General features: G+C 44.1%; 2 protein-coding genes across 2 annotated transcripts; one reads left to right on the top strand and one right to left on the bottom strand.

Annotated features, from left to right (window-relative positions):
- Positions 1-2709: 2709 nt before the first annotated feature.
- PSMB5 (proteasome 20S subunit beta 5) lies at positions 2710-5179 on the bottom strand. Its single transcript, XM_074234883.1, has 3 exons — positions 4947-5179; positions 4388-4694; positions 2710-3213 (listed from the first exon to the last, which is right to left on the bottom strand). Exons 1-3 carry the CDS (start codon positions 5142-5144, stop codon positions 2927-2929), a joined length of 792 nt encoding a protein of 263 aa, XP_074090984.1. The 5' UTR covers positions 5145-5179; the 3' UTR covers positions 2710-2926.
- A 5640-nt stretch (positions 5180-10819) lies between these two features.
- PSMB11 (proteasome subunit beta 11) lies at positions 10820-11605 on the top strand. The gene has a single exon (XM_074231947.1). The coding sequence runs from the start codon at positions 10820-10822 to the stop codon at positions 11603-11605; it is 786 nt and encodes a 261-aa protein (XP_074088048.1).
- Positions 11606-15426: the final 3821 nt, after the last annotated feature.

Genomic DNA, 15426 nt, shown 5'->3' with positions numbered 1-15426 from the left:
AAACTGGTACAGATGGTTACATTATTTAGCATCTTCTGCTTTTTTTCCTCCTCCCTAGCCTTTCCTCAAAAGGAGAGGAGGGTAAAGAACTTCCAGGCTCTCTCTCCTCTCTGCCTAATGAGACTGGTCCCAATATGTGCCCCAAAGAGATAAAGTTTGATGCTATTGAACCGGTGGAGGGAGGGATAGTTGTCAGTTGTCACTTGATGAGCCTAGTCACTTTGCTGCCTGGGAACAGCAGTGAGAAATTAATCTTCCAGCTATTTAAGGCAATTTCCTTTCCATCATCCTTTGTCAAAAGGGCTACAATGGGAAATGGATCTGATGGGAGTCCCTGAACTAAATACATTCCATCCAACAGCATTACCCAACTGCTGAGCAGCATCCATCATTTCCATGCAAACTGAGACATAGGACATCGCTGCCAAAGTTGACTCTCCCCAGGTACATAGCTGCAAAATAGCAGTGCCAATATATATATAGACATATATTGAGAGGCCTCTGTGCCTAAATAATGTAACCTTTCCTTTCAGATTCCCTTCTACACTTTATCTGTTTATCCCTTTCACTAATAATATGAGATGGAGAAAAAGTGGAACATTCCAGAAAAAGACATAGAACATTACATTATGGGTTTTCCAATCTCATGCATGCCACAAGATTTTATGGTATCAGATTATCTAATTAGGTATGTAGGGGTTAATCTAGATACCTCTCCAGCTGCAGTGTTTTCCTTGGTTAATCTGGGGGGCAGTCAAGTCAGGTTGCACCTCTATAATATTTACAAGAGTCAGGACTAGGGGAAAAACAGAAGAGAGATATTGCCCCAATTCCTTGTCATTCATCAAATATTTCAGGTAATTAAAAAATCTTAAGGGCAGCTAGGTGGCATAGTGGATAAAGCACCGGCCTTGGAGTCAGGAGTACCTGGGTCCAAATCCAGTCTCAGACATTTACTTAATAATTACCTAGCTGTGTGGCCTTGGGCAAGCCACTTAACCCCATTTGCCTTGCAAAAAAAAAAACAACCTAGAAAAATCTTAACAGTATAAATTAAAATTTAAAATAAACGAAAAAACTTGTAACATCGAATGAACTTACTTTTTTCATTTCAAAAAGTCTTACAGTATACCATGGTGCTGGTTTTTCTTTAAAAATGAGAATGAGGAAAGGCCCTCTACAGTCTTAGGGCCTAGAGATCTCACAGGCTCCCTTGCAGACTCACTAAGAAAAGAATAGATGCAGAAAGTTCTGCAGGATCCAGAAATTCCTCAAATTTTTTTTCTATTCATCTCTGGCTTGAATTATCTGGGGAGACCTTGATGATTTTCTGCATTCTTCTTCCTAGGCCCAGAGGAAGAGTATTTTCTTTTTTACCCTACCAGCAGTCAGGGATAATCCTACCCTTACCACCCCCCAAAGAAAGAAGATGAATGGAAATGTGCCTTGAGCCATAGCCAATAATTTGCTGTTTCTCCATGCCCACAGAACCCCAGGACACAACTCCTGCCAAGAGTAGCTGTAGACTTACTCTAGAGCCAACCTACCAGTTCCCCTGCTGCTAGGGGTTCCTCAGGCACTTTTCATCAAGATGAATCTCCTTAGCACCAGTCGTTTGTTTTCCAAACTCACTCCTCCCGATTGCACTAATTCCCAATTTCCTTGCATTTGACAAATGCAATTAACAAGCCTGGATCAGTTCTTGGCTGAAGGCCCTCATCAATCAAAACAGAGACTACACAGGGCTAAGGAAGAGGGAAGGAGGAGGGAGTGAAAGAGCAGTAAGGGGAGAAGCAGCTGCAGTATGGATAGATGGAGGCCTTCTTACTCTTTTCTTAGGCACCCTCCTTTTTAATTAATGATACTGATGTTAGCATTCTTACCTACTGTTTTTCCTCCTCTCTGCTAACTAGGCATAACTATTGTCCTGCTAATGCTTTCTGAGTCCACTACAGCATAGTAAAGAGAGATGCACCAGATCCTCCACTGGTTCCCTCCTCTCCTACTTTTTATGGTTTCTTCCTTCAAACACTTCCTTTATCTTCCCTAACAGAAGGCTTTGCCATCTGCTGCCACCATAGCTTGGGGACTCCCTCAGTCCTCAGTGTGGTAAGTTATCTCTGCTCAAAGTGCAGCCTCTTCCCCACCCAAATGCTCCAATGGTAGCTCTCAGTGGGCTCTACCCCAACCCATGACCAAGATAAGAGTCACTAACCTGAATACCAATACAAAAGAAAGCATCCTATGGGGTCCTGGGTCAGTTCCTTTACGCTCATCTATTTGTCCTTTTTCAGAGCCCAAACTGAAATCCCTCCCTCTTTCAAAATCTAAGAACATTTATCCTTAAATTTCATTTCCCCTACACTTTTAAGTACCCAGCCTCCCTTCCCCAATCAGGGGAAGAAAGCCTTCTCCTCTGCTGCCCTGCCTGGCATAGCCTCTTGTGCATCTTTCCACCTCATCAACTTTTCATCTCTTTACAAATCACACTGGGAACTATCTTTCTCCTCCTCCCAGCCTCTCTCTCCTTCTCCTGTGTTATTAGCCTCCTGAGTAGGGACGTTAATGTATTCACCAGACAAAGTCTTCACACCACTGTTTCCTGTAATTACAGTACATCCCTCCCACTGTCCAGACTATTTTGACTGTAAAGTGCATGGAGGAGGAATGCTGTAGACAAAAAACATGGACAAAAGACACAACACTAGCTGGGGTTGAGTTATATAATGTTTACAGCAAAGAAAAATGAACATTTGTTTCTGTAGCAGCTTATTAGCAAATCAGTAACATACAAAGGTCAATGAAGAGTTGTTTTAAAAAATAATCAAGTCCTAGACAGGAAAAACAGCCAGGTCCCTGTAACCCTGGCTTCAAATATCAGTTACCCCAAGAAACCCAGAAAGCACCCCCCCACCACCAATGTCCTTCAGAGGGCAGATCCCTGATACTTGTCATTCAAATCAGCTACATTGTCACTGGAGACCCGAATCCAGCCATCCTCTCGGACATGGTAGAGATTGACCACACCTCCTGAGTAGGCATCCCGATAAGTAGCCTGGTAGATGGCTCTTCGGGCAAGGTCATAGGCATCTTCCACAGTTAGATCAAATGAGTAGCCCCGGTCCATAACCCCATAAGCATAGACAGAACCAGAACCAACAGAAAAGGTGACTCCAGAGATACGGTTTCCCTCACTGTCCACGTAGTACAGACCTAGAAGGGGTAAAAGAAAATTAAGAGGTTCACAGATTTGTTAAGACAATACTACCTCCTCACACACTCTACCAATCCACATTCTGGTTCAAACTCCCAATCATAAGCATAGCAAAGAGTAACAGAAATAATAGACTGAAAAATAAGGCAAATTGGAGAATCACATTTAAAATCTTAAATCTGGGTTCCTAAGTCTACACGAAACCACTTCTTTCCTCTTGTAAGGAAAAATAAAAACATGCCCTGTTCTGCTCCTTCCACTTAAATATGCCAGCTGGTGTTTAATCAGTGAACACTCTGTACTAAGCATCATTTTATCAAGTGTTATAAGGCAGGCAAAGGCCAAGGCCACAATGTCTTTTATCAAGAATCTAGTTGAGGTGGCATGAAGCAATTGAAGAATACTAAATGCTTTTATAAAATAAAGGTTATATCACAGTTTAGCCCTTCAAATGTCACAAGAATTCAGGGGATGAAGAAAGAGATGGGCTATATTCTCTCAGATACGGCCTTCCCTGTCCAATGCAAACTTTTCTTCTTTTTTTTTTTTTAGGTTTTTGCAAGGCAGTGGAGTTAAGTGGCTCGCCCAAGGCCACACAGCTAGGGAATCATTAAGTGTCCGAGGTCGGATTTGAACTCAGGTCCTCCTGACTCCAGGACCAGTGCTCTATCCACTGTACCACCTAGCCGCACCCTAAACTTTTATTCTTAACCTTACTCGATCCAATTACTAAGCATTCAAATACTTCAAAGTCCAGCTTATCCAAGGTAGGTAAAAGGAGTATAGCTTTCTGTTCTCTGTCTCCACTAAAGTAAGGAAAAGAACCATTAACAGAGAGGAAAACCTTCCTCATAGGACTGTCAAACATCAAAAAGAACTCCTACGATTGTTATTGAATGTTTTTTTGAAAAATATGAGAGGGGCGGCTAGGTGGAGTAGCACTGGCCCTGGAGTCAGGAGGACCTGAGTTCAAATCCGACCTCGGACACTTAATGATTCCCTAGCTGTGAGGCCTTGGGCGAGCCACTTAACCCCATTGCCTTGCAAAAAAACCTAAAGGAAAGAAAAAATATGAGAATTAGGTAAATAAGCAAAACATCCTCTGGAGAAGGAGGCTGAGAACAGCCAACACAGGCCTTGTGGCAGCCCATGGGGGGGGCAGTCAGGACTCACCAGGCCCTCGCTTGTCCCAGCCACAAATCATGGTGCCCATGGACAGCCCCATGCCCTTGTACTGGTAGACCATGTTGGCCAGCAGCTTGGAGGCGGCGGCCACCGAGATGCGCTCCTTGTTCCTCAGCTCGTAGATGCGGCACTGGCGGGCCAGCAGGCGCTCCCAGAAGCTGCAGTCGGCGGCTCCCCCGGCCATGGTGCCCAGCAGGTACGGGTTGATCTCGATCACCTTCTTCACCGTCTGGGAGGCGATGTAAGCGCCGGCCGTGGCCCGCGAGTCCACGGCCACGATCACTCCGTGCCGAAACTGCAGGCGGAGAGGGCAGGCACAGCCCGCGTGAGCTTCCCCAGGGGCAGCACTGGGGCGGGGACGGCCCTCTCCCTCCGGCCCCGGCCCTCCCGCTGGGCTCCGGGCATCCGCCCCCCGCCCCCCCGGTTCCACAAGCCCCGGTCACGGTCCCGGTCCCGGTCACGGTCCCGCCGCCCCCCCGGCTCCGAGGCCTAGGCCCGGGGCGCGAGGCGAGGAGGCCCGGGGGTCGGCCCGCCCGCACCGCAGCACCTTGAAGGCCAGCGTGGTGGTTCCATGAAGAAGCTCGATCCCCGGCTCGTCCGCCGCACCCCATCCGGGAGCCGCCAGGGACAGCCCATCCTCGGGACCCCCCGGACCCAGGTCCAGAAGGTCCGAGCGCCCCCCGAGTCCGAAAAACCCGGCCCCGTTTACGGGTAGCGGGCTCTCCAACACGCTGGCCAGCGCCATGTTTGCTAAGGGAAAGCGGAAGTCCAACGGGCGGCTTCGCGTCCCTCGCCGTAGAGGGATGGGAGGACGTTTTGGAAAAGGGCAGCCTGGCAAAACCCGGCGGTCCCAGCTTCGCCTCCATCAAAACAATGGGAGTAGCCAGCCATCTTAGGTCCGGGCAGCCCGGGTCCCGCCCACCCTCCGCAAAAGCTCCAATCCGGAAAGCCGACCCGCTTCAAATTTGAATGCCATCTTGCTTTGGATCAGTGCCCTTTACCCTCCTGGACACCGGAAACGGCTCCCGAGGCCCGAGTGGCGGCCATCTTGGAAAAGGGAATGACTGGTAGAAAATACAGTTTGACCCTCCTTAAGTTCTAACCATCTCTGATTTTTCCCTATTTCGACTCCAATCCTACAATTAAGCTACTTGGTCCTAATTCCGACCGAAATCTTGCTATGATGGGACCCTTTCTCTCCCAAATAAAACTACATTCGTCCATCTGTGGTAATGGATTAGCATTTAATAAAAGGAAATCCATCAATAATCCAGTAAACTCACAATTAGTTGTTAAAAACTAATGGCCAGGGGTGGCTAGGTGGCACCGTGGATAGAGCACTGGCCTTGGAGTCAGGAGGACCTTGAGTTCAAATCCGACCTTAGGCAATCATTACCTAGCCATGTGGCCTTTGGCAAGCCACTTAACACCATTGCCTTGAAAAATCTAAAAAAACAAACAAAAAACCTAATGACCTTCCCACCCACCTGTGTTGATAGTGTTGGTTAAAAGTAGCACAGTTAGCATATTTGAGATTCATTTCATTCTCATCTTTAGGGGAAGATTCTAACAAATGCATTAACTGGTCAAATGTCAAATTATAGGGGGAAAAAAGTACTTGGATAATCCATATCCTGCCCTGACCCATGGAATCCACAGTAATTTGTCAGCAGGGAACATACATCCACATCCTGGAGCCGGGAATATCTCCAGAATGCTGAGGGGAGAGTGGAAAAGAGCAGAAATGCATGCTATTAATGGCTCTGTGTTAAACCTCACTCGAAAAGTCCTAAAACATTGGGTCTGTGGGGGTGGGGGAGGGAAGCGAGATTAGGGGGGGAAATTGTAAAATTCAAAATAAATAATAAATTTTAAAAAAACATGCTTAAAATATAATAACATAATAATAAAAATAGAGAAGACATGAAGTTTTATTCTCCAAGAGTTACCAAACCACCAGCTGGTAATGGAGACCAGAAAAGTTACCCAGCAACAAAAGGAGGGGAACAGAACATACATAACAAGAGTAGACAAAACCTTAAACTTGTCTGGGGACCATTCTTATTATTTGATATTATCTGAGATATTATTTTGCTTAAGTTTAAGTACCTGGAGGACAAAGTGAGTATTCTTTTTTTCTTTTTTTAAGGTTTTTGTAAGGCAATGGGATTAAGTGGCTTGCTCAAGGCCACACGGCTAGGTAATTATTAAGTGTCTGAGGCAGATTTGAACTCAAGGACTCCTGATTCCAGGGCTGGTGCTCTTATCCACTGTACCACCTAGCTGCCCCATGAGTAATTTTTTCAAATTATAAAGGAAACAATTATTTTCTGGACTAAGGAGAGTAGGACAAGCCTTCCTTTCTAAGTCCAAGGAGGACACTTTCCATTCCTCACAATAGCTAAGAACATCTGCCTTTGCCCAGGACTAGTTGGAAGAATTTATACTAAATTATTATACTCTGACATCAGATACTAATTAGTTGCAATGATCTTGGACAATCCCTTCATCTCTCAAGCCCTCAGTTTTTACTAAACTATAAAATGAGGGATTGAGCTAAATCATCTAATGCTTGTTCCATCACTGGGAGGTAAGTTTTAAGTTTTTTTTACAAATAAGATTATTAAACTACACAGAACAAGGTTATGAAATATGTGGTGAAATCACTGAACTTAAATTTAGAAGTAGGGCCTCAATTATTGAAGGAGGTCTTGTAGGGGTATTAGATTTGTTATGTTTGGTCCTAAAGGTCAATGGATGAAAGTAGCAAGCTATCAAATTTAGGCTTCATTTGAGGAAAGACTTCTGACTATTAGAGCTTTCCAGAAGAAGTAGGACAGAATGCCTCAGAAAAGTGGTGGGGGAGTCTGTATGACCACTTGTCAGGTACATCATTTTTGGGCATTTCTTTTGGATATGTATTGGACTAGATGGCTGATGACACCCTCCATTCTCCTCCTTTCCAAACCTAAATTATGTGATTCTGTGACATTTGTCTTGTTTCACATATAGTTGAGAAAACAGATAAAACCAGAAAATGGAGTTGTGTCTATAATAATGTTCCCACTGCTAGGTATAGCATGTAAGCACCTGGAATTCCAATGAGCATCAGCATCACCCCTTCCATGAGGTTGCTGGGGATGACAAAACTTTAATCTTCCTTTTTCCATCATTCCAAACACACACCTTTATCTTGTTCAAACACTACCTGTGCTGAATTGTCAAACCTGAAATCTAGCAACTTTCTTTAAACTCTACTATCATACTGAAAAGAAGGAATATATTTTCCCCCACATTTGGATCATATAGGGAATTGCAAGATTCATTTAATCAACTATTTTTCCAGTACTATTTTCCCTTATTTCCTTAAGTAGTGTCTGGCATCAAAGTCCCTCCACTGACTTGGATGTAACTTTCTTAGAGCAGCTAGAGGGTGCAGTAAATAGAGTGCTGGCCTTGGGATCAGGAGCACCGGAGTTCGAATCCAGTCTCTGACACAAGTTGTGTGACCTTGGGCATGTCATTTAACCCTGATTGCCACCCATCAGGCCCATCTCCAGTCGACCTGATTCATATTTGACCCCTGGACCCAGATGTGAAAGTGAAACTGGTGACTTAGCACAGCCCTCTCACTCAAATCCATTTCACATGCTTGTCATGGCATCACCTCCCTGATGTTGTGGTCTTTGAAAATTAAGGACAAACATTAAGTAGTGCCACTATTCTTTCAGTCAATTAGCCAAGAAATCAGGAATCAACTTTGACTCCATGCCATATTCTATCAATTCTTCCTTCTCAATTCCATTGTTTCATTTTGTTTTTTCTTTAACCATTGTAAAAAAGGTCCTTATCCCTTATTCTTAGATTGTAAAAATACATTCTGACTGGTCTCCCTCTCTCTAGTCTCTATCTTCTTTCAGTTCATACTTATTCAGAGAAAAGTCTCTACCTTCTTTCAATTCATACTTATTCAGAGAACAATAGCAATTGGTCTTCACCTTTTAGGCATCATTTTGTATAATAGCTATTTGCATGTATTTCATATTCTTCTTCTACTAGATCAGGAATTCCAAAGGTCAAGAATCCTATCTTCTTTCATCTTTGATCTCTCCTAATGCCAAATAGTGCTCTGTACATAGAAGTCACTTAATTTTTTGTTGAAATTATATCATTTATGACACTAATAATATGCCATCCTGTATTATAGATAGATATAATATAGATATTGTAGATATTTGTCCACACACATCTCCTCTTCTAGATTGTAAGTCCTTTAGGGCAGGGACTTGTGTTGTGAAACTTAATTATCTCCCATGTCTTGTACATAAGCTTAATACATACCTGTTGAATAAATGAGAGGAAATTATGGAAGGGATATATTGTTCCTTCCTTCAGGGAGCTTACAATCTGATTGTGGAGACAAGATATAGACATGTCAAAGACTCAAATATTCAAAGCAAAATATAGGGACAATCAAATGAATGAATCATGAAATGAATTAAAAATGAATGTAGTAGACAAATGCTACAGGGGAAGATTTGAGATAGGAAAAGAGGTTATAACAGAATTCTGATATTTGGGGAAGGGAAGGGAGGACTTTCCAGAGGGATGAAGAAGAGATGGTGATTGATGATGCTAAGAATGAGATAATCAAAGGCAAGAATTTACTTGTGTTGGGTGGCTAGGTGGCACAGTGGATAGAGCACCGGCCCTGGAGTTGGGAGTACCTGAGTTCAAATCCGACCTCAGACACTTAATAATTACCTAGCTGTGTGGCCCATTTGCCTTGCAAAAACCTAAAAAAAAAAAAAAAGAATTGAAAGACAATAAACAGGTCCATCTGTTTCCAGCAGAAAGAACTTGAGAGGGAGAAATGGGAAATGCAAAGAAGCAGGTTGTGGTCAGATTATAGAAGGCCTAAATAGTGGACTAAGATGTTTGGGTTTTATTTTGTAAAGCAGCAGGGATCCACTGAAAGTTTTTGAGCAGGAGAAAACTATGAAAATATCAAAGATTTTGGATGATGAATCTGACTGTGGGGACCAGGACCAATCAAAAGAGACTGGGAGCTGGGAAACCAGTTAAGTCACCTGTAAATGTCCAGAGGATAAGGTAAAGGGAATGAGGGGCAGTGGGGGTGGAAAGGAAGGGATTAAATCCAAAGACTGAAGGGAGAGAATAAATAGAACCAACCTTAGTCAGAGAAGCTTGGTCCCATATTTTGAGGCACAATTCTGAGGTTTCCCAAAGTAGGGGGATGGAATTAAGACTGTGAAAGACTCAGTCAAAATATAGCTTGTGGTGTAATTTTATCATCAGGGCTGTAAGAGGAGGCAATGTACTGCTCTGTGACAAAATGACTTCCTTTTCCCAAAGGTTTACAAAACCCTTCAGGACTACAAATGGACTACTGCTAGGGATGACCTGGTTTAGCACATGATATTAATGTGGATGAACCACTTAGTTTTATTCCGTTGTCTGGCTATAGACTACAAGCCTAGACCTGACTAGTTGTCTTGGAAATATATGCTATTTGTCACAAAGGGGATAAATGAGAGAATATGGCTGTATCAGTGCAATCTTTCCCTATTGATGAAAAACGTCTCAAAGCATACTTCCTACTGATGATAGGTCAGGATTGTCAGTTTTTTTGTTTTGTTGTTGCTTTTTTTTTAACAGGAAGTATAGACTATGACACATTAATGCCAGGTCAGGGAGGGGCAGTTGCAAATTACAATTTCTTTTCAGACTCATCTCTAGTTAAGATTGCTTTGTGTAGGAGAGATTTGAATGTCTTTTTCCCTTTTACTCTATTTTTTTACCCTTTTCTGTGGCACAGTCTATCTCCTTCTTGGACTGAATGTGTGAACTAGACTAAGTCTCTAGGAAGGAAGAAAAGAAGGAAAGAAAGAAAAGGAAGATGGAAAGAAGAGAATAATAACAATAAAAACTGCAAAGTGTTAGTAGATAGGTATCATGATCCTCATTTGACAGATAAAGAAATAAGAAAGGAGAAAAAGCAGGCAGGTAGGTCTCTGCTATTGTCTCAGCTCCCCTTCCTTCTCCTCTTTCTCCATTCTTGCCAGGGGATAGAGGAGTTCCACAACTAAGAGATGATTCCATGGGTCACTCTCAGGCACAATACAGGTGAGAAAGGATGAAACTTGCTTATGAATGACAACATTCCCGCCCCCCCCAAGTCATGGGACTCCTCATGTCACGCCTGATCCTCTTTCATTAGGACCTTTTTTTTGGGGGGGGGGGGAGAAAAGGAGCGTCCATTCTCAATACTCTTACCTCACTCTGGCTGCAGTCCAGCTGTTTCAGTAGCGTCCCTTAGCTTCCCCTGGTCCTGTTCCTACCTCATCACAGTCCATATAACCCTTCCCAATTCCTTCTAGTTTCCACTTGCTTCCTAAGATGGCCCTGGAAAATGTGTGCAATTGGCAGACCCCTGATGCCCTGAGCCCTCACCTGCCTGGGGCTGAGGACTGGGCTCTCCCCAGGGGCTATGACCCTAGAGTCTTTCTGCAGACACAGGGTCCAGAACTGACACATGGCACCACCACACTAGCCTTCCGATTCCGCCATGGGGTCATCGCTGCAGCCGACACCCGATCTTCTTGCGGCTCCTATGTGGCATGTCCTGCTTCCCAGAAGGTCATCCCTGTCCACCAGCACCTTTTAGGTACAACCTCAGGTACCTCAGCTGACTGTGCCACCTGGTACCGAATACTGAAGCGGGAACTGCGTCTTCGGGCTCTCAGGGAAGGTCAGCTTCCCACTGTTGCAGGGGCTGCCAAGCTTCTCTCTACTATGCTGTACCGTTACAGGGGTTTGGGGTTGTGTGTGGCCACAGCTCTATGTGGTTGGGACCAGGCTGGTCCTGCCCTCTTCTATGTCTACAGTGATGGGACCCTCCTGGCTGGTGATGTCTTCTCTGTAGGCTCTGGCTCACCCTATGCTTATGGTGTAATGGACCGTGGCTACCGCTATGACATGACCATTGAAGAGGCTTATACTCTGGCTCGCCAAGCTGTGGCCCATGCTACCCACAGAGATGCCTACTCAGGTGGCTCTGTGGACCTGTACCATGTGAAGGAGAGTGGCTGGGAGAGAGTGTCTCGAGAGGATGCCTGCGTGTTGTATATCAGTCTGCAGGAAACTGGGGAACAGGAGGAAGAGACCACCCCTATATCCCCCTGAGTCTTCTCTTCCTCCCCGCCCCCTACCCAACAAGACAAAGGATATGCCACTATGGTCCAGGAGGAGCTTCCAGAACCAGAAGAGGAGACTCTTGGAGGCAAAAAAGATGATGGAAGGAGCAGTCACAGTATATAGACAACAGGCTGTCATGGCCCGGTGAATGAAGCCCCCACCCCCATCCCCAGACCAAATCATGAGACTATCTTCCCCAGATCTCCCTCCCCACTTATAGAAGACACCATCCAGCCCTACTTCCACACCAATTGACTTCTCTCCTTGTCCTCTGATCCATCTGAATAGATCCCTCAAGCATTCTTCCCTTCTCTGAATTTCCCCCTAATTATGTGAACTAGCTTCCCTGTTTTCACTCTCCTCTTACCTATTTCCCTTCTTTGCTCTCCCACACATGCTTTCTTCATTCCTTTCTACCTTTTTGTTTTCTTCATTGCGATTTCTGTTCCTTCCTGCCGTTAGCTGTTTCTCTCTTCTGCTTTCTCCCTTTCTTTGTTTCCCTCTAATTCTGTGGGTAGAAACACTTTGGCACTTGCCTATTGTTCCCTCCACCTCCATCTAATGCTGGCCTCATCTCTTCCCAGCCTGATTCTTACACTGGGACATTGGGAATGCTATAGTCTGACCTTTATGTAGGGGTTAATTAATTTCTGAGACTCAATGCTTCCAGCTGCACAATTCTATAGTTCTCTGTGGCCCTGCTTTGTCAAAGAATAGGGAATCCTAAATGGGGGAAGGGAAACAAATTCCTGGGCTGAGCCACATGATGTTTCTCTCTAAGGACTGTAGCCTTCCAATTATTAAAATTAAAGTCTACCAATATTTATTAGGCACCAACAATGTATGGGAGGTACCTGTGGTAGGAGAGGGATAAGATGATGAAATGAAACACAGACTTTGTTCTCAAGAAGCTTATATTCTAGGAATGTGAAGCTCCTCTACCTCTCCCTGGGCTTGTTCCTGCCCCCATCCTTCCCCTCTTTGTGGTCTACAAAGAATCTGGAAAGGTCTCAACTTGCTTGACCTAGCTTGGTCAGAGCCTGCACCTTCTGATGGTTTCCAGGGCAGGGAACAACACTCTCAGCCACTTGAAGGGCTCCAGAGCCTCCACAACCAGCACTTTGGGAAGAGGCTTTAACTCTGGTTTGTTGGAGGGGCCAGAGTTAAGAGGATGTGGAACAACACCAGGCTATGCTCTTGGGGGGGGGGGGGTGTCTCTGGACCTGGAGTTTGCTTTAAATAGGTCTGTCTCAGTCTAAACTAGCCTTCTCTGAATATGAAGACAAACAGACATTTTAGAAGTTTCAGGTTTGGGGCCATAGCCCAGATCCCATATATTTCATTCCTGACTATGGGCTATATAAATGGTACAGTACTTCTGATTGTGCAGATGAATGATCCCCATGTTCTTGGCCTCCTAAGGCGAGATAAAAGAAGGTCTGCAGAAGGGACAGTCACAGGAACCTTTTTCCTCTCTCCACAGACACCATCTCAGTCCTTCAGGAATTGAGAAGATCATGACCTTAAGGATTTCATGAATTGACATATGGGGGGAAGAAATGTTTATGTGTAAACTCAGGTTGAGAGGGACAGGGTAGAGGGGGCATAGGGTAGGGTAATATCTGCCTGTATCTAATCCTTTCTTAATCTTCCTCTTCCCTCTATTCCTTGCCCCATACCTTGGGACTGGGGAACCATCAAATGGGCTCTTTGGGAGTGGTTGAATAATCTAGCTAGGGAGATAGTTTGTTGAGCCCAGACCTTGGGACCTGATCCTTGCTGTTTCCTCTCCATACATCTTCCGTTTTCATTAAGCAAATGATGAGAGAGACATAAAGACACACACACAGAGACAGAGACAGAGACAGAGTATCTTCACTAGGGGCTAGGTAACATGAGAGAATCAGATGGGACATGAGGATAGAGTGGGGTTGCAGAGAAGTGGTAGGCATGATAGCTTTCAAGAAGGAAATGAAGAGCCAGGAATGAAATCGTGCATGGAATGGTTGGCAGAGCATGTTCAGGGGCACTAGGGCTGGGGAGTACAAGGAAAAGACATGGGAGAGAAATGGGGTTTTTTGTGGCATTCCAGGCAGATAAAAGCAGAGAAGGGAAGGCATATCGATAGGGTGATAAATACTCAGATTCATCCTATTTGCCTAATTTATAGATGTCTCCCACCTCATTTTTTGACGGGCTCCAGTCAGTACACACTTGCTGTCAGATGGGTCTTGTAGCATTCCCCAGTGAGACCAAAGGTAGTTCTTTCATTCCCCATCCTAATTCTCTAGCTTTCCCAACTGACTTCATGAAACTATTCCCCAAAGACCCCACCTCTTTTTTTCTTTTCTTTTGTCTCTTTTTTCCATTCCTTGATTTCTAGTTTGTTCTTGGGAGTGGGGGGTGGAGAGAGGAGAGGAGAAGGAAGACAGGTGGCAGAGTAGTAGAAAAAAAGTAATAGAGTTGTGACAAAGGTGTGGTTTTGTAGCATCTATTCCAGCAGGATGGGGAGTTTGACAACTCATTGTGACTTGGGAGCAGATCATGGTTGTACAAGAGGGATATACATATATAAAGTCCTGTAGAGTGGTTAAAAAAATCAGTTGTAGTTCAAGAAAGGAGTTAGGGCTGTTAATAATTTCTATGAACAAGATTTGGGGGTCAGGGTTTGGAAGACAGAAAACTCAAGAGTTATTGGCAATGCTGCAGAGCCACCAAAAAAGTTGATTCAATCTTCTTCTTGGTTAGCCCACACTTGAAGCACTGCCTTCTGTTCTGGTTACATGTTTTTAAAAATAAATTTTTATTGATAATCTTTGTTTTCACATTACCTATATTTATCATTGCATTCCTTTTCCCTACCCCTTCATAGATCTGTCTCATAACAATAAGAGGAAAAATACTGATACACTGAAAAAAAAGTCTAGCATGAGCTATGGTGTCCATTACCTGTAGTTTCCTGAGAGTAGCTAGGTGAAGTGGATAGAGCACTGGCCCTGGAGTCAGGAGTACCTGAGTTCAAATCCAGCCTCAGAAACTTAATGATTACCTAGCTGTGTGGCCTTGGGCAAGCCACTTAACTCCATTGCCTTGCAAAAAAAAACAAAACTAAAAAACTAAACCTGTAGTTTCCCTACCTTTGCAAAGATTGATTACTACTATCAAGTTAAGAGTTCATCCAGATGAGTGGACCTGGAAGTTTTTGAGGCTGAAGATGATGTCACAGAAAACAAGGGGGGGTATATGACAACTATCTTCAATTCACATTTTCAGAGAACTTTCATGGGGAAAAGAGAGAGAGATAGAAACGAGAGAGAGAGAGAGAGAGATTAGATTAGATTTGTTCCTCTTGATCCTAGAAGCAAAACTAGAGGATAACATAAGTTGCAGAGAGGCATAACATAAAAATTCTCTAACACTTTGGAAATCCAAGAGTAGAATAAGTTGCCTCAGAAGAATGTATTCTCCAACACTAAATATCTTCACTCAGAATATTCAGGAACATCTTAGATGTTATCTCATCTAACTTCTTCATTTTACAGATAAGGAAATCAAGACCCAGAGAGACAAAACTACTTGCCTCCCAAATCATGGTGATAGCATCTGGTAGAGCCATTCTTCCAAACCAGAGTTCTTTCCATGTGCCCCACTGTATCCCCAGTTCTTGTCAGGGATGTCTGTATGAGAAATTCTTTATCAGATGAGAATTCTTTCTTCAGATAGCCTCTGAAGTTCTTCCTCTCCTCTAAGGTTCTGTCTCTCGGACCTTGCTCTGGCTAAGTTTTAAGCTTCCCATCAATTCTTGTTTC

The sequence above is a fragment of the Macrotis lagotis genome, chromosome 4 (assembly GCF_037893015.1).
Source record: "Macrotis lagotis isolate mMagLag1 chromosome 4, bilby.v1.9.chrom.fasta, whole genome shotgun sequence".
Lineage (NCBI taxonomy): Eukaryota > Metazoa > Chordata > Mammalia > Peramelemorphia > Peramelidae > Macrotis > Macrotis lagotis.
This window is presented reverse-complemented; position numbering and strand designations above follow the sequence as displayed.

Excerpts from the sequence above, each read along its gene's own strand:
- PSMB5 (XM_074234883.1), bottom strand. The coding sequence starts at position 5,144 with ATGGCGCTGGCCAGCGTGTTGGAGAGCCCGCTACCCGTAAACGGGGCC. Across the intron at positions 4,695-4,946 it reads CCACCACGCTGGCCTTCAAG|TTTCGGCACGGAGTGATCGT; the intron begins GTGCTGCGGTGC and ends CTCCGCCTGCAG. Across the intron at positions 3,214-4,387 it reads CTGGGACAAGCGAGGGCCTG|GTCTGTACTACGTGGACAGT; the intron begins GTGAGTCCTGAC and ends TACCCCTTCTAG.
- PSMB11 (XM_074231947.1), top strand. The coding sequence starts at position 10,820 with ATGGCCCTGGAAAATGTGTGCAATTGGCAGACCCCTGATGCCCTGAGC.